This window comes from Centroberyx affinis, unplaced genomic scaffold (assembly GCF_046629955.1).
Source record: "Centroberyx affinis isolate AG114_WGS23_722 - 3 ecotype Tasmania unplaced genomic scaffold, CSIRO-AGI_Caff_v1 ptg001836l_1, whole genome shotgun sequence".
In the NCBI taxonomy this organism is placed as follows: domain Eukaryota; kingdom Metazoa; phylum Chordata; class Actinopteri; order Beryciformes; family Berycidae; genus Centroberyx; species Centroberyx affinis.
The window spans coordinates 56928-78639 of NW_027280215.1; the positions used below are offsets into that span (position 1 = coordinate 56928).

Sequence of the window (21712 nt, forward strand, 5' to 3'; positions counted from 1 at the left end):
TTAAAATTATTTCATTGGTTAGGTATTCTGGTCTCTAGTCACTTCTGAACCAAACTCACAATACTCTACTACTGCAGAGAAATCCACACTTGATTTCAAATTTAAACATCTAACAAGCCTAGTCGTGTATCCCATAGGTCCATTTCAATCAAGTCTGCTAATTTGCACCATGAAGTACATCAGTATGTGACAAACTTACGTTGGTCTGGACTGATGTTCACATTTTGATCTGCATTTCAGCCAGAATTGCCGTGAGCTAAAGTAGTGTTTTGGGTAATCTTAAGATGCACAAGGCGTACTTGTGAGGAGGAGGAGGAGGAGCTGAAGAGTTATGCGGGCATTTTTCAGTAAAACTCTTCAAGTACTGGACTAGAAGCCGGGCATTTTGGCATAACTTTAAAATGTTTGGGATAGAGAATGCTGATTTGTTTCAGCCATGCTTGGCTTTCATCAGGGCATTCTCTTAATCACAATATATCTGGTTCCCTGTTAAAGGGCAACTGTTCAAAATAAAAAAAAAATTCACGCTTTAGAGCACAGCGGTTTCCCTACAAACTACTAACTTTGATATAAAAAGTTGGAAACATTTCGATGAAAACCTGGATTATATAGGCCTATAATTATGTGCCAATGCTCTCAACAAATCAGATCAGGAATCACATCTTTACAAGCACAAATTAACTCAGTATGTCTTGTCTGTGTCTAGTGACAGGCTGGTAGCTCAAGTCCCTCGGGGTGTTAGTCATCCTGTACATCAAAGAATCACAGATAAATCAAAGATAGAGCCGCTCTCCAGTTGCACCAGCGGTAGCAGATGTGTAGGGTACACTAATTTAAAAAGTTGTCCATTATGTGGAATTACGAGCAGCCGGTGAGTACAGTACATTTAGATGCGGGATTCATCTGCATTATCTTCCTAATCCAACTGAAAAGCAGTCCGACTATTGAATTGGATTAAGTGCCGACATGTGGAGGGAAATCACTTTCAAGTTACAAGCATTTATTTGACCTCTACTGAAGCCCAAACGCTTTTGTGCGTGTTGTTTTCCACAATTTTAACCTTTTCCATCATCGTTAATCATGTCGCACAGCATTGTGGGTATTTCTTTACTTGTTTATTCTACTTATCTCTATTCGACTTATTTTTGGGTTGTCTACAAAATCAAACCTGACATTTTCAGTATACTAAGTCGGAGAAAAAATATCAAGCGAATCATTTTCAATTTAATATACTGAAACAGCCAACTGATCAGCAGGTTCCACACTATTCTTTTAGACTAGGCGGTTGAGTGCGGGAAGTTATTTATTAACTCCACCAGGAAGAGCCAGATAACAGCCAACAAAGTCAAATAGTGTCAAAAGAATGGATGACACTAAAGAGCCCAGTAGCAGAGGCCAGGCACCATAGTCCTCTCTGATATGTCATCTTGTACAAATACAGGTGAAAACAATGATATCACAGCTCATGAAAAGGGCTGTAAATGCATTTTTCACCAAACAGCAGACATATTTCATCTTTTGAATCTGAAATTCTGGTGGCCATTTGGACAAAATGAATATGATTATGCTAAGACTATGTGTCAGTGCAAAACATCTGTTTGAGCTGAATGTTTAAAACATGGAAATTGATTTTATACCTTAAGTGGTTTATGCCACATTTTTATCCACAGCTGCACGAGGAATAAGTTGTTTTTTCATGTGACGATAATTGAAATGACCGTGCTAATAAGTTTGAGAAATGCTATGCGTTCATGCTGATGAACACTAAATGATTCATCATGGCTTGACAGATTTTGCTTCTCCTGACAGCTTCCACAGAAGTGCTGACATCTCAGCTGCACACAATGGACAGACACCATAGGGCTGCAGACAGACTGATGAGAAAGCCTTACGGTTACAGACAAGTGTGAAAAGTAATTGGCCAATATTTTAAAAAACTGTTAACACTGCTTAAACAGATTAACAGTAAGTTCACCAGTGTCAGTTGAGTGTTAAAATCTTCACTTAAATTTAAAATTCAAATGAGAAACATAGCATGGTGATACTTTGCTGTGTCTTAGACATGTACATTAGACATGTTAGTCTTCGGGTAATGGCTTTACCCAAAAGCAGTTGCTCTCCTTATAAGGTTATCTCAAAACCAATATTATGAACACTACAGTAATTTAATTTAGTTCTGTGAGTAAATGCTGTATATTTCAGTTACAACCTCAGTGCTTTGTTGTTGTCAAGTAGGTGGCACTATTGACTTAAGATCACACAAAACTGCTTACTCTCATTATAATGCAATCAATACTCAATTACCAGTGAAGTAAAGTGGGACCTCTGGGCCTATAACCCTTTCTCTTCCATCCAGACTGCTGCTGCTGCTCTTTGATTAATGGCCTCCTAGTTCTTGAAATAAATCTGCCAAATCTCGATTACATCCAGTAGATTTATCTTGTCTTGTGATACAATAAAGCGACTACTACATGTAAGTGTTAGGGGCTGGAGGTGCAGGGCGAAGGGAGTATTAGAGCTATTCTGTAATTGGTTGTTCAGTTCAGTCAGAGGAATATAAAAGGTAAATGTGGGAGTGTGTCTAATCCAGTGGTTGACTCACCCAGACACCCACAATCTGTCTGATTCATAGATCATAAACAACTTGCTCAAAGAGCAGGTTCTGAGTAAATGATAAAAAAAAAATATCTCTGCACAGGAGTATGTATCTATTGATCTATACATTTTAATGTTAATCACTTAGAGAATGAGACATTCTTTCCCAACAGTGACCTTGATACACTGTATTTTATATTAACACCATCATCTGAGCTACATGTGCATTGTTGTCAAAAGCAAAAACCCAACGCATAGGGCTTTATTTATGAAAGGTTTAGACCATAGAAAAAAAACAATAACATTACATTATCATGCAAAATTTACAAAATGTTAGGAACAGTGATTGTCAAGCATTATTTAGTAACTTTTTCTGATATACTGACTGGAGCAGTAGTTATTAACCTCAATCCTACTATTAGCATGTCTGCTTTCTAAACACATCAAATAGTCACTAATATTTGAGACCTTTCATATATCTCCCTGTATGTGTTTGTCTCTCTTATCTTACATATATCTTCATTAATCTATCATTAATTATCCTTAAAGACAAACTATGAACATAAAGGTTAGCAACTAACATTTTTGGGTACATAAAACATTTTCAACAATGGCCCTATCTCAAATAACAATCCTGAGCTGGGAGCAATAGAAACATAAGAGATAAGGTGAGTGGCTACTATTAAAATCCTATAATGTGGTACGAGTAGTGCAATAGAAAAATAATATTGTTAATTATCAGAGATGACTAGTGTGTGGTGTCAGATCATTTCAAAGTAAAACAGCAAATAATGTGCAAAGTACAATTCAGGCTGTGACATGGATAACCATGTAAGTCCATTTAAAAATTTTGCTCAGGCAACAGGCAACGTGCTTAGACAAACCACTGAGTGTTAATGCTATCCATTGTCTGAAGGACCACAACACAACCTTCAGTGCATCATTATGTAGAGAGATTTTAAAATCACCAATCATGATAAAACTTAAGCTATAGGATTCTTTGTCTGCGGGCTTCAGTTCTTGCTTTAAAACGGTATCTGTCCCACAGAATTGCCAGTGTTGAAATGGAAATTGCTTCTCTAATATTCTTGCAAATCTACTGAGAAGTTCTGCATCCTCTCCACCATGAAGAAGCAGAGCGTTCCAGTGAAGCCCAGGATGACCATGAGGAGGAGCTGCCAGGTCAGCAGGAGGTAACCGCTGTAGAAGAACGCCACCGCTGCAAAAATGGACTGACAAGGGCAATAAAGAATGAAATATGCCTGTAATAACTTCATATAGTAGATTAACTTGCCCCCACAAAGCTACTAACACTTAACAAATAAAGATTCCCCCTGTGACAAAGCTGGCCTGAACTGCAAGAAGTATCACTCTCATACATATTCTCAATCTACCATCATCCCACTGCTACTTTCCCTATTACTGGTAGGTAAATGTTTCAGGTTCAACTGCACTACAGGCCATTCATTGTGAGCAAAGCAGAGCATAATGAGGAATGCATCTTCTAAAGGTTGGAAAGTCTACCACTCCACTTCACCCTGGTCTCCTTCACCACAAGCACATCTGCTCTATAAACCAGAGCATAGAGATACAAGCATATCATCACTGTCCAGTAAAATCCCATCTCCAAAAGGTCAACTTTTCAGGAGCTAAGAAAAACAGCCTAGTTTTCTGCTTGTCCACCATGCATTTTTTGAGTTTATCCAATGGGGTTTTGAAGTGTTTCATAAGACCAAAGGTGGTAGAATTTTCTCAACCCATAGAAAAGCATGTAATCACTCAGAGGAGAAGAGGTTTTCACAGGATAACAGGATAATAGTGAGTAAGACTATAGAAAAAATCAAACTAGCCCTTTAAGTTTTAAATTGCAACTTGTGCATGTGTCATTCTTGTATAATTGTCTCTTTGGCTATTAAATAAACATTGCAATTGAATAAATCTTCATTGTTGTCATCCTCTTTCCTTTCCTTAGCGTTGAACAACAATGTATAGGCTATGCAATAAATCTCAGAACAATGTCTTACCTTGTTTAAAAATAAATCAAAGTGTAAATGTCCTTTCAGGCAAATTACAACTTCATGCACTCAGCGTCTTTTATATAAATGGACTGCATTTATATAGCGCATTCACCCATTCACACACCGATGGTGGCAAACTACCACGCAGGGTGCTGGTGCAACCATCGGGAGCAATTTGGGGTTCAGTATCTTGCCCAAGGACACTTCGACATGCGGACCGGAGGAGCCGGGGATCGCACCACCGACCTTCTGATTAGTGGACGACCCGCTCTACCTCCTGAGCCACAGCCGCCCCAATAATATATAAGTGTGTGATGGTTTCTGTTTTATTCAATGATCTGTGGCCACTATGGCCCCATATGTTTTTTCTATATTAAAGGTGCATACATAAAAAAAAATGTTAAGGTTATTGTATAGATTTCATAATTGAATGCTCATCCTTTTAGATTGATGCATAAGATGAATAAGGCCTAATGGCAAATGTAAATTGCCCATGTAAAAACACGCTTATTATGGAAATGTCACTGAACAAATATGTTTCTCAAATACACCTGAATGACTGCTGAATGTTTGCAATATTAAAAACTAATAATAGACCAGAGTAGAGGAAGGGAAGGAAAGGGGGAGATTGAAAGGCACATTTATTGTCTTGTGCAGTTCTAAAATAAAATGAGCCTTCAGGTGCATTTATTTTATATTTGACAAGACAACATTTCATCTCAACTTTGCTCAGCTCTGCTAACAATGTCTGCTAAGTGGCGCGTCAGGATTACCTGGATGAATTTGAAGATGGCAAAAGCAGGCGCGCTCTGCTCAGCATAAACATGGCCCAATATGCTGTACAGTTGTGTGTTGAAACAGCTGTCGCCGAGTCCAAGCAAGAAGCTACACAGCATGGCGATGGACACACTAACAAAGAAAATACATTGGATGTTTATCATAAACAGAAATATGACCTGAATTCTCCAGAAAATCAACAAAATTATGAGAAATAAAGTACCTTGGAGTTAGATAAGGGTTGTTCTGAGTGCTGGTTTTTAACACGACAGGAGCATCGTCCGGGATGTTGAGGAAGATCAAATAGAAGGCGATGAAATGGACGACCATCCCCAAAAACACCACAGACGTCCGCCTGAAGCGATTGTTCTTGCACAACAATCCAAAAAAGCCGCCACCTGATGAGAAAGTGTACATCTTACATCTCTGCCACACGAATTCAGTTGCTGGCGGACGCAGCGCTTCAGTGACAGCAAATCAACTGAAGCAGCCGTGAATTCGAGGGCCGTAAACTTACCCACTATCTCTCCAACGCCTACCACAATTCCAGAGATCCCAATCAAGCCTTTAGCTGCCGCTCCAAACTGCGTAGTCGCCCCGATGCACGTTCCATACACTCCACTGTAAAAAGATAGCTCCAGACCTGGAGAACAAGGGGCACACGCTGTTGCTCTAAGCCTTTTTGGAGGCCAACACATCTGAGAGAATTGGTGTTGAGCATTCTCCATTCAACTTACCACTGTATGCCATGCAGGCGCTCAGCAGCAGTATGGTTTTGCTCTTTAGAAGTTGTAGGATTGTTTCTGAGGAGGAAAAGAAAAAATACACTATTTTAAATTGCTGATAAATAAAGGACCCCTACACACCTGGCACTACTCTGCCTCATTAACATCTGGGTTGAGCTTTTACAGATAAAAAAGCAGACATTAAGGCCCCATTTTTATGTGACAATTAAATTTCAAAGCAGATAGAAGACGTGTAAACATTCTGTCTCGATGAGTCGCCAAGCCATATTTAAACACAGGTGTAAAAACACCTGAGAAACAATTTATCTTCGGTGGTTTGGGACATTGATATAAAAATCGGACTAGAGTTGTGTTTATTCACGGCTTGAACCCCTCTCTAGACAAAATCTAGATCCGTCTTTGACAAAACCGAGACCTTAATGGCAGGTATGAAGAGGTCTACACGCACCCAAGATACACTGAAGAAGAAGAGAAGAGCAATCTGATCACCCAACAACTTCAGGCTGCTTTGAGAGTAAGTGCAAGTGCAGCAGCGTTTCCAGTTGACAAACAGCAAAATCTGAAATAAGCACTTGCACTACCACTTTGTGTGTAGTCAACTGTAATTCCAGAAGATTTCTTTTACCCTCATTAAATTGACTCTGACTTACTGAAGAAGAAAATGCATGTGATTGCTTGTTACCTTACAGCAAAGAAACCTGAGAACTAGTGGTTACCTGCAGTGTGCCAAATAACCACGGCAGGTTTAGAAGTAAAAGGAAAACACATCTTGCTGTGTAAACTCCCTAGCGCCTTTTTCAGTTTTTGCATTAATTGTGTGAAGAGTTTTCCCTTAGCTGATGCACATTTACGTGTTGCAAGGAAAAGAGCAGTCCCACTTCTATATGTATTTTAAAAGCATGTAATGTAGATAAAACCATATATGGATACAAGATGCATGTTGATGAAAGGTGTAAAGGAGGCTAATTATTGCATTCTATGAACAAATCCCAAAGTGTATTATATTATACAAAACAGGCAATATAGACTTTAGTGTGTTATTCCAACTTACTGAATTCTGACTTGGCATCTTTTACTGCAGTGTTCGCTCTTTGCTTATACCTACACACAACACAAAATAAATGAATTATATGCTTTGCAACACTGAAATCCTTCAAAATCCTTAAAAAATATGCTGCAGACAAAACGATGCTATAGCTTCCTTCAGGTGAAGAATTGGAGAAATAATTTACAAGACTTTAGCTGCATACAGATTACAAGACTTCCGTAAAATCCTAACAGACTGCAAAACAGAGCGGATTTCACAGTAAGTGATGGGTCTCTGCAGAATTCCTTGTTATGCTGTCAGAAAGGTGCGCACACTGTGTACCGAGGCAAGAAGAGAGGATCACACATTAAATGCCTGCATCTAGGAGATAACCAACACAGCCTCAAAACACACACACACAACTGCATTACCACAAGACAATCAAAAACAGACAGAAAGGAGCTGCACTGTCACTAATTATCAGGCTACATTTGTCATAATAAGAGATTTCTATATGATCATACAATTTCAGTCCCATCATGTTTCTGTCAAAGCTGATTTTTTTAGTGTTTAACTGTTTTGTGCAAGTAGAAGATAATGTACTAATTACACAGACAAGACCACATAGAGGTTAAAGCAGGCTGTGTAGGTTCATGGAGGTAAGCTGAATGCCACAGTAGCCTACAAAACACTGTTGCCGTCACTGTTCATCAACTCACCATGCGATTTTTCCATGAGCTCTACGTTCATAGTCTTCGTAGTCAGATCTTATATTTATCTTTGTTTCATTATATGTTTTCCCATCTCAAATGACAGGAGTTCTTCAAACTTTCTTCAAAGATTCAAGTTAAAATTGTCAAAAATGTTTGAAATAACGTTAGGGGCCCTGACTAGACAGATCAAGTCTTTAACCCCTCTCACACTCGAAGAGTCTCCCCGAAGCTTCTTGATTGCACTCTACTTGTTGAGAAGTGCTATGATTAGCCATGACTCTGTCAAAATTGCAATGACCTGTGAAAAATGGTCCATGTCATTTTTGTAAAGGATGAGAGTGGTTTAAAACTGCTGAAGAACTGCGGTGGCTAGTCATACTGCAAACCCTTGCAAAACCTGAAGCAGCTTATTTTGAAAAAAAGAAAAAAGAAAACTTGCTGTCAAAAAATCCCAATTTCCTGGATTGGTTAAAGCGCTGGAGTGGAGAGGTCAAGTGCGTATTTTTGTTGACCTGTCATAATGTCAAGTCTAACATAGTTGGCTGTGTGCACAGCAACACTGTGAAATGGTAAGCACTGATACATTTGTAATGCTAGAAGATATAAAGAGAGAACTGCTAGACAGACAGCTGCACCGCCTCAGCACCCAGATGGGTTGCATGGATCTGTAACACTCTTTAATAATACAGTTATTTACTTCTACACTCAGGCAGGTTCTTACCCTCCGCGTGCCTTTTTCACTGGGGTTCAGTAATACACACCTTCTGAGCAACACCTCCGAGACTACAGAGAGAAACATGTCATTATAAAGGAGGATATTCATTTACATCGTGTGAGCTGAGAGCAAAGACTGCCCTTCCTCTTCAGAGAGCAGCTCCTCCTGCTGATGGGTCTTTCTCAGCACAAGGAAGCTTAGTGTGCCGAGTACAGAGGTAACCAACAGAGACGTAAAAATGTTTTTCCTGCTCCTGTCTGAGAGAGAAAGATTAAAATAAACCGTGAATAATAAGGGAGGCTACAGCATATTCAGCATAAGCAATCAATCATAAAAATCCCTTTATATTTTGCTTTCAACATCATGCTACATTTGCTATTGTAATCATTACAATACTTATTCAGTTTAGCCCTACCTGATATTTCTGTGCTTCCATTCCAATCAAAATAAATGTAAAGATTTCCGAACAACATGCTGTAAATGAAATTAATTTATGTAAATCAAATGAGTAAATGATGAACATGATATGAACACAAATTAAAAGAGCACTTCACCTACCAAAGCTAACACACTGCTGTTGTTGTAAAAACCTTGCATCTCCAAAATGTCAGCTTTCCAATAACTAAGAAAAACAGCCTTGTTTTTAGCTTGACCAACATGCATTTTTGAGTTTATCTGATTGTTTTCATTTGTCAAGGTTTCATAGGCCCAAAGGTTGTAGAATTCACTCAACCCATAAAGGAACATGTAATCCTGCAATTAATTTTAAAATATGAAAATAACCAAAATTGGAGTTACAAGGTTTTCACCCCACAGCGACTCTCTCACATATCGATCAGCAACTAAATGATAAGAACTAAAACTTCTGAGGGACATTAGGGAGGTGGAAACTCTGACCGACCCTAAAGGGCTAAACAAGTTAACATGTCGTCCTCCACAAATGATACAGGCACCCTTCAAATCAGTGACAAGATGCATCATCCCTCCAAGTTTAATCAAAATCGGGAGTGGTGGTGTAGCAGTTATGTTTTAACTTAATTATAGTGCCCCCATCAGGCCAATCAGTATTTTTTTATACACCAGAGCACAGTGCCAAAATGCGACATCCCTCTCCATGTTTCATCAAAATCAGACCAGTTGTGTCCGAGAAATGACATTTGAGTTAAAACTTTTGACCTTTAACTATAGCGCCATCATTAGGCCAATCAGTGTAATTTGTAAGAATAGCATGGCTTTGTGTAGCAAGTTTCATGTCAATCGGACTCATGGTGCAGGAGTTAGGGCCTTTCAAAGCTGTTTTAAACACTGGAACGCAGTGCAAAGACCAGTGTTGTCTCAGATGTTTGATGGACTGACGGATGAACAGACAGACAAATGAACAGACAACTCATCCCACAGTCCCACCCCCAAACCCGCACACACAGAGGAGGCCTGTGGACTGTGCTCATCACTTGGTCCTGAGTGAAACACTGACTTCATAAAGCTGCAGTCATCTGCATTTCTGCCTCCCAGACTCTTCATCCTTCTGTTGTTTTTTTTTTTGGCTATTTGCCTTTTATGGGTAACGACGCAGTCCTGGAAAGCGCTGTGATCTATTTCTGTCTTTAATTACATTTCACCTAAACTAAACAATGTAAATGAGCAATTAGCCTGACCCGCAGCCTCAGTGCGGGATAATGGGGGTTATTCATAAAAGACAACGGTAGCTGCATTCCGTCACGCCGGATCTGCGGCCTGTACAGAACTGATTCATAAGTTTACCGTGGCGGAGATTTCCGTGGCGGAGTCAGATTAGCAGTGCCCTATTGTGAGCTTTGGCGCAGGTGGCAGCCTGTGTAATTATTATACTAATTCAATTTGCATATTTTTAACAAATAGCATTGGTTGTCCAAGCCTGTGTGCGAATGCTGTGGGCCAAATCCGAGAGATGACAGAGCACCAAAGCCAAAGTTGTCACCTGCACAACTCCCCGTTTTAAGACGGGGTGGAACATTTTTTACGTTTTTCGGAAAAGACGCCGATGACACACTGACACCCTATGACACCTTCTAGCATAATTTGTTGAAACATTTGTTAAATTAAAACATAATATCCTGTCAGACCAAAAATACGGAGTAGGAGGCGGTATTTTGGCGGCTGCAGTGTAATTTTATCTTTGAAATATGCAAATGACGGTCTCAGTCTTTAACGTTGTGCTTACCCAGCCGGCGAGTTTTATGCATAGCCCGTAATGGGTGGGGAGATATCATGTACGCCATTCACACAGCTATTTTAAATTGTATAGGACAGTAAATTGGAATGAGGATTTATAGAAACTCAAATCAAAACAAAACACTTCAACTGAATATCTAATTCACTGAGGCTGTAGTGGAATCCTTCTGGAGGAATCAAATATATCCAGGGGAAAATAAGTATTCGAATGCATTATGGGTGAAACTATCCTTTAAATTGTTCAGTGAAATAATAACAAAACCTGAGTATCATCCATACATGTCTAATGTGTCAGTAGATCCATACCTGCACTGTAAGAGCGCCCAGAACAGTCCGGTGTTCCTGTTGATGGTGGAAGCCTCCGAGTTTTCCACCAAGAAGTGTCCTTGAGCTGTCCAGAGCACTGTGGGAAGGAGAGGGGGAGCGGTCATTTGTGGGGGGAAAAAAATTAACTCGTCAGTTAATTGCCCACATGAAGTGAAAAATTACCTTTTCAGTAAGTAATGTATCTAACCATACAGTAGCCCAGGGAGATGATAAAGAGTCATCAAACTTCACACTTAAAAACGTTCATTTTTCTTCATTTTTTCCCTGTAAATGCTCAATGGAGGGTGGCTCGCTCAGTATTTTCATCGACATCGCTTAACAGGCTTGAGGTGCTGCACGCTATTTCCAATAATAGCTCCTAACCCATTTAAGCTCTTATTTGGGATAAACTGTTTATATGCATCGTCACATCCCCATCATGATTATCCCCGTATTTATGATTAAAACAGCATTTTGGATATTAATATGGAAACTGAGCTTGCACAGACTGCAATAACCAAGAGGAACCAAGGTGAGGTATTTACATGTATCCTGGATAATGTTAATGTTCCAGCTATCTTATTCAAATTTCTCATGATAAGGATATGCAGATTATTGCAAATGGGATGTGATGTGTGCCAACTCAAAAACTGGATACCTGAGTATTCTGAATAACAATCTGCATATATACCAACTCAGTAAGAAAAAACCTACAGATGGCCCTGTTACGTTACTAAGCATTTAATATGTCATTCATAACATTATAAGCCAGGTTTAGGTTCACTGGGTCATACAGTAGAAGAGAGTCATGTTGAATGGCCACAGTCCAACTACATTTTTGTAGTTGGACTATCGAAAGAGAAATATCTTAAATTACTGCACTCCAACTTTGGGAGGTTGAATGGCATTCTTAGCTTTCGCTGTTTGGGCTGCATGTTTGTCTGCAGCTGAGACAGAATAAGTAATAAGTATATCAACAATAACAACAATAACACTATAACACCCTCACCCCCAACTCCCTTTACACCCCCTGAGGATATCTGGAAGTGCCCTATAAAGTTACTGACCACTGTCTTTTAGTATGTATGTGCTGCTGCAAACTGACAATAATTGTTACAGGAGTAGCTTTAATATTATTGTAAACAAGAATGCTGAAAACTTCATACTAGGCTAATGTAATAGAGAACTCCATGTGGGAAAAACTTACTGGCTGCTCCTATGCCGATGAGTAGAGAGGTGAAGTAAAAGGACCATGTTGCCGGGATGATGAACACGGCTATGTAACCACTACAAGATAAAAGGCATGTAGAACGGTTATGCGCAACACGACAAATTTGGCAACAAATGCACTTAACTTTGTATATATTGAATATTGCAAAAAAAATATTTACCTGTAAAGTATACCACTCAAAAACATGGTAATCTGTGGTCCAATTACTGCAACAACTGTTGGTGCAAGTAAATTTGAGAAGGAAAAAACTCCATAGATGATCCCAAGACTGTCGAGGAGGCAAAACAGAAAACACTGATCAGTACAGTACAACAGTGGTTCTCAAAGTGGGGGACCGGGGACCACTAGGGGTCCTTGAGGGGATTCCAGGGGGGGTCCACAGCAAATTGATCAATTGTTAAACTTCAGCATTATTTCATTTACAATAAATTACACAATTAGATAATGTAGAAGAATAACTATTTTGGTCATAGTTTCACTGTTATCTCTCAGATAGTCTTGGTATTCTGGACAAAATCATATCCAACAATAAAAATATTCTCAGATTTGTGTCCGAGAGATGAAATGGGGGTCTGTGGCCCTAATGGGTACTAAATTTAGGGTCCTTGATAATAAGTTGGGAATCACTGCAGTATTTACTCCATTTTCACTTTAAAGTCACTTCTTTTGTAAATAAATAAATAAATAAATAACAGCAACTTTCTCCATCCTCCAATAATGATGCGAACCAGACTGACTTACCTGTGGTAGCCACTTCCAGTGAAAGTATCATTGTCCAGGCTTTTAACCACGGTTTGCTGAGAATATTTTTTTTTTTAAAAAGGAAGAAGAAGAAAAAGAAGAAAGAAAATGCGCTAAACGTATGGTTAGACTAGACAAAATGGGGTCGTAATCATGTCTTTCGTCCAGCAGGATAATTTCTTTGACCGTTGAAGAAAATTAGAAACACGAGATGCGCCTGACACACAACTCTCTGACTGGCCTGCTGCCTGCTGCCCATGAGACACACACAGGCCTAATGCCTAAAAATAAAATAAAAATTAAAAAAAATAAACACTTCACCTATACTTCTGACTAGCTTTATATACAAAAAAGTATTTGTACACGTAGATTATATTCTTTTTAAACTGCCATGACACATTTTGTATAGCCTATAGCTACTTGTAGATATTTGTTGACAACAGATTGGGAGAAAATGTATTTCCAGTGTCCAAAATATATTTCAAATTCATGTCATATACTACAGCCTCTGAATGGGTTTTATGGAAGTGAGAGGAAATCTGCTCCATCCTTGAACGTCAATTCCAGTGCAAAAACAAAAGACACATGAAAACCAGTAAAACTCTTCTCTCGTGCAGACTGTCTGGGAACGAGCCTCTGAGGAAACACGTCAAACACACTCATACAGACATGGCGAAACATACGAGACAGTGGTTTTTAGATGACGACAAACTTTGCCCCCACTCGATAACCCGACATGAATTATTGAAGAGAAAAGTTTGTTATGGCTTACTTCGATGTTGCCGCAGGTGGTGAAGGCGGTGAAAATGAGCAGAAAGCCCACACCTAGAATCACAACGTTGAAAGTCCTCCTGTCTGCCATGGTGTTTTTGTTTTCTCTTTTCAGGACGTCCTAGCAAAACATTTTAGCTTCACTGCCACTAATAACGTCGCGCTGTCGACTCATTTGACTTGTAGGAGCCTCCCATACGGACGGTGTCTTCATTCAAGACTCAGAAAAATCCATTTTTATTTTTTTTTTTACAAATAACACGCGTGAATAAAGTTCTACTTACTAACTGGTTAGTTACAGGTTACTACAGTAGAGAAGATGTGGGATGGGAAGACTGAAACTGGAGCAGATTCAAACCGTGCAGCACTTTTACAACGCTTCCCTTCTGATTTATACCAGGCATGCATGACAACTTGTGACTTTAATTAAAAGCAAGTTTTGTCTTCTTCTTCGTCTCCTTCTATTTCCACTTCTCCCTCTTCTTCTTCGTCGTCGCCGCCTACTACTACTTGTGTAATTTACGCGAATGTAGGCGTTGCTGCCTTCCAGAGGTGACCGAGAGGAACAAACGCCTGTATTCCCAAAAAAAAAAGATAAACTACTATTTATTTCCCAGTCCTGTGTTTTGACTACGGGCCTGCTAAAACCTTATGCCTTCACGTGAATCCACTAAAGCACGTCAACTAAAATTCACTGTCATGATATTATTACCCTGACTTTTGCTTTTTTTTTTTGCCTAAATTTCCCTCAGCACAAGCGTTACACACCATCAAATGCAGTGGCCCCCAAAGTGGGGTCCAGGAAAATGAGTTTAATTTCACTATTATCTCATATATTTGAAGTTTATAGGGACGTGAGAGAATGATGAGTGTGCAGCTCTGTTCAGAGGTTTGTTATCTCCCTATACTTACAGTATAGTCAGTTGTCCACTTCTGTACCAAATCATATCCAACAACAAAGATGATTTCAGATGTGGTTGCGCAGACAAAATGTTATCAGATGGGGGTCTAGGGTCTAATGTGTAGGATATACGTTTTCCTTGACAGGAAAAAGTCTGAGAACCACTGATTTAATGACAAAAATTTAAAGAAAAGGATGGCAATAATAGTAATAAACTTTATTTCTGTGGCAGTTTTCTTAAGTACAAAGTGCTTCACAATAAAAAGAATAAAAACATATACAGGACATACATAGACATACATAAGACATATATAGGGAAAGTTTCAAGATGCAGCAACTATGGACAAATGATGTAATTTGAAAGGAAAACAAGATGGGGAAAAAAAAACATTAAACAGCAAGTTGATTAAAGTGAGTGGTGATTTTTTGACTTGAGGATGGTTTGCGCAATATTAGAGTGATCTTGGTGTTGGCTGTAATTATTTAAAGCCACTTTAGGTGAGTCTGGCAGACAGAGTGAGTTTTAACGTTGTGATTTGATTTGTGTGGAATTTCTGTTAATTTTCACCGCCTTCACCACCTGTGGCAACACTGTCATAAGTAAGTCATAACAAGCTTTCTGTTCAATAATTCATCTTTATTACTGAGTGGGTAGAGTTTATCATCTAAAATATGTTTCACCAGCCTGTATGAATTTATTGGACGTGTTGTCTCAGAGGTTTGTTTTCAGACAGCCTACAGAAGAGAAGAGGCTTAGTGTTTTGGAGCAGATTTCCTGACTGTCACTCCCATAAAACCAATTCAAAAGCTACAGTAGAATCCCATTGCTTCAGTTCCCAGTATGACCATTCTGGGGAAGTTTGTTTCAAGCACAATCCATCCATGATGTGGACGATTTGGAAAGACAGAAAGTTTGTATGGAATATTAAAAACAAACTAAAGAACAAGTCAGTTGCTTAACCATGAAGTAGGGTCAGTACAGTGACCACGAAGGATCAAGGAGGGGGAAAGATGCCAAAGTAAGAGCAACAAAGCAGCTGTTGTTTGCTGAAATAGTGAAGAGAACTGGAGATAGTTCTGGGATTTTGTCATCAGGAGCAGAGACTAAGCCATTCAAGAGGTGACAAATTCAGGTTATTATGGCTGAATGAAGCAAGATTCCCTCAATGTATGTATTGTAATGGTCATAAATTGTACTATGGAAGTTGAAATAAATTTAGATCAAAAAAAGATGATTTCTAATGCTGCACAAGATGATCTTCAGAGGATGGTTTATGCCATCTCAGACTCGAGCCTTAGTAATATAATAGGTTTGTATAAAGGGGTGAAAATTGAGAGAGATAGTTAAAATTTCAGTTTGACGGACTTCATACGTGAAAATTTATTTGGATTTATTTAGCAAAATCCAATAGTTGGCGATAATGCAAAAGGTTAGGGCCCAATCGCCATAAAATAAAAAAGAAGAAGACAAACAGCCAATGAGCGAACTGCCACCTCTTGAGGTCTGCCCTCTTTCTTTGCCACAACCAGAGATGACTATAGCGAAGCGAGAGAGTAAACTAGCATTCACTACGGTCTTTGCTGAAATTCCCGTATGTAGATCAGACCGCTTGTGTTACGACTGAGATTCAAATTGATTGTCAGTTAATTATTTTTTTACGCCAGGCTTATTTGATCACGTTATCTTAACGCAGTATTAGATTTCTTGGTAAGCTACTGATTGCATACCACAAATGGAAATGGTCGCAATGTTAGCCGAAAAAATAACTTTCTTTGCAGTTGTTCCCGTTTCGCACATGCGCAATGCGACAACGTCGGATTGCTACTTAGTGGCTAACTAAAACGAGCAAATGTCTTAAAGTTGTCTCGATGACTAGCAATATTACGTTTCATTTATGGCCCGTCTCTCAAATAAAAACTGGCAATATTTTTTTGTTGTTTCTCCTGTTGTTGTATGTAAATGTACCATGGGCGAGATCTTAGTTCTAGCCGACTCATGCTTCCTGAACATGAGTATCCCATCCTTCTCTTTTATATTATCTTTGCCACAACCTAACGTTACAACCAGATTGTACACAATCATCATGGCGACCCAGGATGGTGGGTATTGAGAAAATATAGTTGTATTTCCTTCCTAACTATCGTTACATTGCGCGTAAACACTTTTAATGAAGTAACCCATGTTGTTAATTGACATGTCAATATAATACGCCATTAATGTGGTGTAAGTCAAATTCACATTTGTCCGTATTATTTAAATGTTCAGCCGTGTTGTAACGTTAACGTTAACGCATGCTAACATCAGTTAGCAAGATAGCTAGAAAATATAAGATTCGTTTCTTTTATCAGGCCGCGCCGTAGTGCATCCCACCATACCTATCCTGAAATGTGATATATACTGGCCAGTGCAAGTTAAATCTTAACATTATGATTACTGTCTGTATGTCAAGCAGTTGTTTTAATAGTCTTTCGCTTTATGTCTAATAGCTAACTAACGTTTGGTAGCTGGGCTGGCTAGTTATTGGTCCGGACATGTGACGTTATTTTGCCCTTATCATCGAAAATGAACGAACCTTAAGCTAACGTTATGCTGGAGATTTGTGTACCGAACCGACAGCACAGCGTTTTTGCTTTTAGCGTTATGTCAGCATTTTTCTGAATTGCCGATTTCGGTTTAGTTACCCAAGCTTCGTCCTCATTATTCATCACTAACGTAGCTAATCAATGTTAGCTTTGTTGGAGACCAAAGTTAGCTGCTTTAACCAATGTCAGGTTTAACTTGTTTAACTTTAGCTGTTAATTAGTTAATATGAATAGGTTATGAACGGACCTTGCCGAAGACGAACTAGCAATTTACGCTGCATTACAGCTTGGTTTATCAACATTGTGTCAGATTCTGGGAGCGGATATAATGTTAGCTAACTAGTTAACGCTGCGAACTGGACCAGATCATTTTCTAATCTGCCACACAAAGCGAAGAGTTTAGTAACGTTAGCCAGTTACGTTAGCGTAGACCAGAGGTGACTTCCTGGTTTATCTTGGGAAACTATCTTGGGAAATTTGATAGTGCTGCCATGAAAGGGTGCATGAGATTCATAAAGTTCACATATTATACATAATATGATTTTCAGTGAACTTGTTTTTTTACATGAGTTAAATGTCTTTTACTGAGATTTGTTAAGCATTGCACTTGACAACATAATCAAATATATTATGGCAATGAAAAAATGGCAAAAATACTCTTTATGTCTGGAGCTGTAGTCCAGAGTCCAACACAGCCTAGTATAAACTAAGACTGCGTCTAGTTGTGACTCAGCCAACAGCAATAACAAAGGTGGCTGTGTCCAAGTCCTGTAGAACTTGGACACAGCCTAGTATAAACTAAGACTGGGTCTAGTTGTGACTCAGCTAACAGCAATCACAAAGAGGTGGCTGTGTCCAAGTCCTGTAGAAAGTCTTAGTCGAGACCAAAACCTCAATAGTAAGGAAATCTTTCAAAATTGTTTTGATTCCAATACTCAGCAAACTATTGCAGCACATTATGTCAACAGCAAAATGTAGACTGATCTGCCTTCTGTTTGTCATGATTTTTTATGATGTATTTGCCTTGGTTTCAGGCAGAAATGGGAACCCCAAGTCAGATGTCTGAGCAAAAGTCTAGGATGAATTGTCAGAGGCTTAGACGAAATCAAGACTTACAATAGTGCGGTCTCCACAGTAGTTACATGACCGGACCTGAGCACTGTTTCTGTTCTTTCTGATTTTTAAGAATTACTCTATCAGTATCAGAGTAGGTTTACTATCATTATCCATCTATCTAGCTTACAGTCATAGGGAAATGTCATTTTGATGGTGTCTTGCTTCTGTAATTCAATGTATTTTCAGTGAAAACCGGATGCTGCGGCAGGAAACAATGCTGGGAGGCACTGTTCATTGCATACATGTATCACCATCAGGTGTCAGCTCTTTAGTGAACACTCTCAAGTCATTTGACCCTGACACACTGGCTGTGTACTGTTTTATCTGACAGCTGCCTCCCAAGAGCGTCCAGCATTAGAACTTGCCACGGTCCAATTCTGATCTGACTGGTGCTAGCGCTCAATCTGCTCTGAAATGAAACAACCTACAACTATACAATTGTTGCAACCCATATCCTATATTGACATCCATCCATGGAGATGTGGTGATTCAATTCAAGTCCTAAAATGGTAATAACAAAGGCATTTCTTTCTATGGGGCCTAAGTTTCACTGTTGGGATCCCTCTTCCTTTTATAGCCCACTTCCTGCCTGTTGTCTTGGCATTCTAGGCTAAGATCATTTCTAAAAATGTTAAAAAGGTTATTCAGCTGTCATTTGTATTTTTGATTTTTAAAGACAGAAGAAGTCACAGGTCTTGGGTAAATAACTAGCTTAGCTAAATGTTTCATAATGTGTAGCTTACATACATAAGAGTATATGTATTCAAATGCATTCAAACAGTATTACACATGCATAATGGATAGAGAATAGCAGATCTCATTAGAAAAATGGATAAGATCCTCTAGTAACATAAGTTAAAGTTGGTGTATTCTGTGTAGGAAGTACAGCATCACAGTCACAATGCTAATGACCTGTCTTTGGTGTAATGTTAGGGTGATACTGACATTCATATTGATGTAAACTTGGGCTACATCATTATGAGCGTGCTGAGTGCTACCAGCGTAGCACTCAGCAGCTGCATGGAATTTCATGTAATGGATCTAAAACTATTTGTATGCTTTTTCAGGAAGTGAAGAAGTCATAATGGAAACCGAGGCAAAGCCAAAAGAAGCTGAAGCTGAACCACTATGTGAAAATGCCGAAAAAGGCGACCCAGGAAATGTGTCCGACGCAGATGGGGGAATCGCCACAACTCAGGACTCTAGTATTAGCAATGGAGATGATGCAGATGATAAGCAGGAGATGGTGGATCTGAAGATTATCTGGAACAAGATTAAATATGACCTGAAAATTCCCATTGATAGCACCGGAGCCAAACTGAAAGACAGCATCCACTCACTCACTGGTAAGTGCAGCCAGTAGTTCAAACCTCCTCAATCTAAATAGCCTAGTGGTTGTTATTAATTACCCAGGCAAAAGACTTGGACCCAATGCCAGTTTCTCTCCTGTTATTAGGTCTTCCACCGGCAATGCAGAAAGTGATGTACAAGGGATTACTTCCAGAGGACAAGACGCTACGTGAAATTAAGATTACAAATGGTGCAAAAATAATGGTGGTAGGATCTACAATAAATGATGTATTAGCTGTGAATACACCCAAAGAGGCAATTCAGCAGGAAGTCAAAGCTGAAGAAAACAAAAAAGAGCCTTTATGCAGGCAAAAGGTAAGGTTTATTACATTTACGCAGAATACAATAAAATATTTATAGGAGTTTTGAAGTTATGATGTTGAACCTGCACTGTTGTTTCAGCAACACAGGAAAGTCTTGGACAAAGGTAAACCAGACGACATAATGACAGCTGTTAAAGGAACAAAGGTGAGAGGAAAAATTATTATGTTTTGTAATGACTGCCAAAGCAGCACAAAGCTGTTATCACAAATATGTGTTAGATAGATAGATAGATTCTTTATTGTCCTCTTAGAGGAAATTTGTTTCCACAGCCTGTACACATACACAAATTGAAAACACATCCAACAAATACAAAGACATGGAGGGGCACAGAGCCAGTCACAAAAACAGAACAAAGCCCTAAAAAAAGGGAGGGGGGACACAGGAGAAAAAGAGCATAAATAAGTCACAAGAATTTGACTCTGCTGAATCTAATATTGGACACCGTGACTAATGAATGACTACCAAGAGCTTTCTCATTTGTCGAACAGGAACGTTTACCAACAGTGCCTTTATCCGGAATGTTTAACAAATCCGGGGGAAAAGTTAGACTCACTTTCAAACTGGAGCAAGATCAGCTGTGGATTGGAACTAAGGGTGAGATGATGGCCGGCCTCAATTTGCTGAACTCACTGCAAGTACAAAGATGCTGATATAAAATTCTCTTCATCTTTGTGTATTCTCCTCTACAGAGAGAACGGAGAAAGTCCCAATGGGCTCCATAAAAAACGTAGTGACTGAACCCATTGAAGGCCATGAGGACTATCACATGATGGTAACTTTTCTTGCTGCCAACTGCATGTCAAAGTTATCACTTTTTTATGAAAAATCAAAACACCCACTGCTTTCAAACCAACTACAAGTATTCAGATTGGTTAAGTCACTAAGCAAAATGAAGCTAGTTGAGCATTTGAAAATGAAGTTCATATGATAATGTGTTGCTGATGAACAGACCAGGGGTCCAGGTGTGGTTGTTCATATTCGGTACACTCAACAAAATTTATACTCAGTTGTGCTTTGTCTATAAATTGCCATTGTGCAAGTAAATAGCAGGGAGTCGTTCACAAAGGTCACAGTTTGGTATGCATCATGGTGATGGAGTCATGGTTCGCTATGTTTTTGGTAAGGGGGAGAGACATCAGTTTTTATATATTGTGTAAAATGGCAATGGCAGATAGAGAGGTGTTGTGAAATTATGTAGTTTCCATTATGTGTTATAAAAGCATTGATATAACGTTCATACAATTTTAGGAGAGTGATTTAAAGCTCAGTTCAGAATGGTATCGTTTGAATAATTAAGTCCTATTCGAACTGGATTAGTTTTACTGGAGGAGGTCCTATAATTATCACCAACAGCATCTGTAATTTGTATCCAGTACACTGATGCCACGTCCGGAGCCTATTTTCACTCAAGTTTACTCTTGCGCTAGCTGAGGTTCATTGACGTTGCTTGTTTGATAATGTTTCATGACACAGATTAGTAATAAACTTTTCTTGCAGTAAAAAAATACTAAATTTTTTGAAATGTCTAGTAGATGAAAGTGAAAGTAATGCCATTTTTTCTATTCACCCCGGGCAGACCTAGCATTG

General features: G+C 39.0%; 2 protein-coding genes across 2 annotated transcripts; one reads left to right on the forward strand and one right to left on the reverse strand.

Moving 5' to 3' along the window:
- Positions 1–2821: 2821 nt before the first annotated feature.
- LOC139652614 (UNC93-like protein MFSD11) lies at positions 2822–14323 on the reverse strand. The gene is made up of 13 exons (XM_071529734.1): positions 13853–14323; positions 13081–13136; positions 12500–12607; positions 12316–12395; positions 11109–11205; positions 9007–9065; positions 8704–8848; positions 7188–7237; positions 6128–6193; positions 5908–6033; positions 5614–5788; positions 5387–5522; positions 2822–3827 (listed from the first exon to the last, which is right to left on the reverse strand). The coding sequence occupies exons 1-13, from the start codon at positions 13940–13942 to the stop codon at positions 3675–3677; spliced, it is 1341 nt and encodes a 446-aa protein (XP_071385835.1). The 5' UTR covers positions 13943–14323; the 3' UTR covers positions 2822–3674.
- Positions 14324–16802: 2479 nt separating this feature from the next.
- On the forward strand, positions 16803–20897 carry ubfd1 (ubiquitin family domain containing 1; the record flags this gene model as incomplete). Its single annotated transcript, XM_071529735.1, has 6 exons — positions 16803–16852; positions 19519–19797; positions 19908–20116; positions 20204–20269; positions 20614–20719; positions 20815–20897. Coding segments are annotated over exons 1-6 (759 nt in total), but the record flags the coding sequence as incomplete, so codon positions are not given.
- Between the last annotated feature and the right edge of the window lie 815 nt (positions 20898–21712).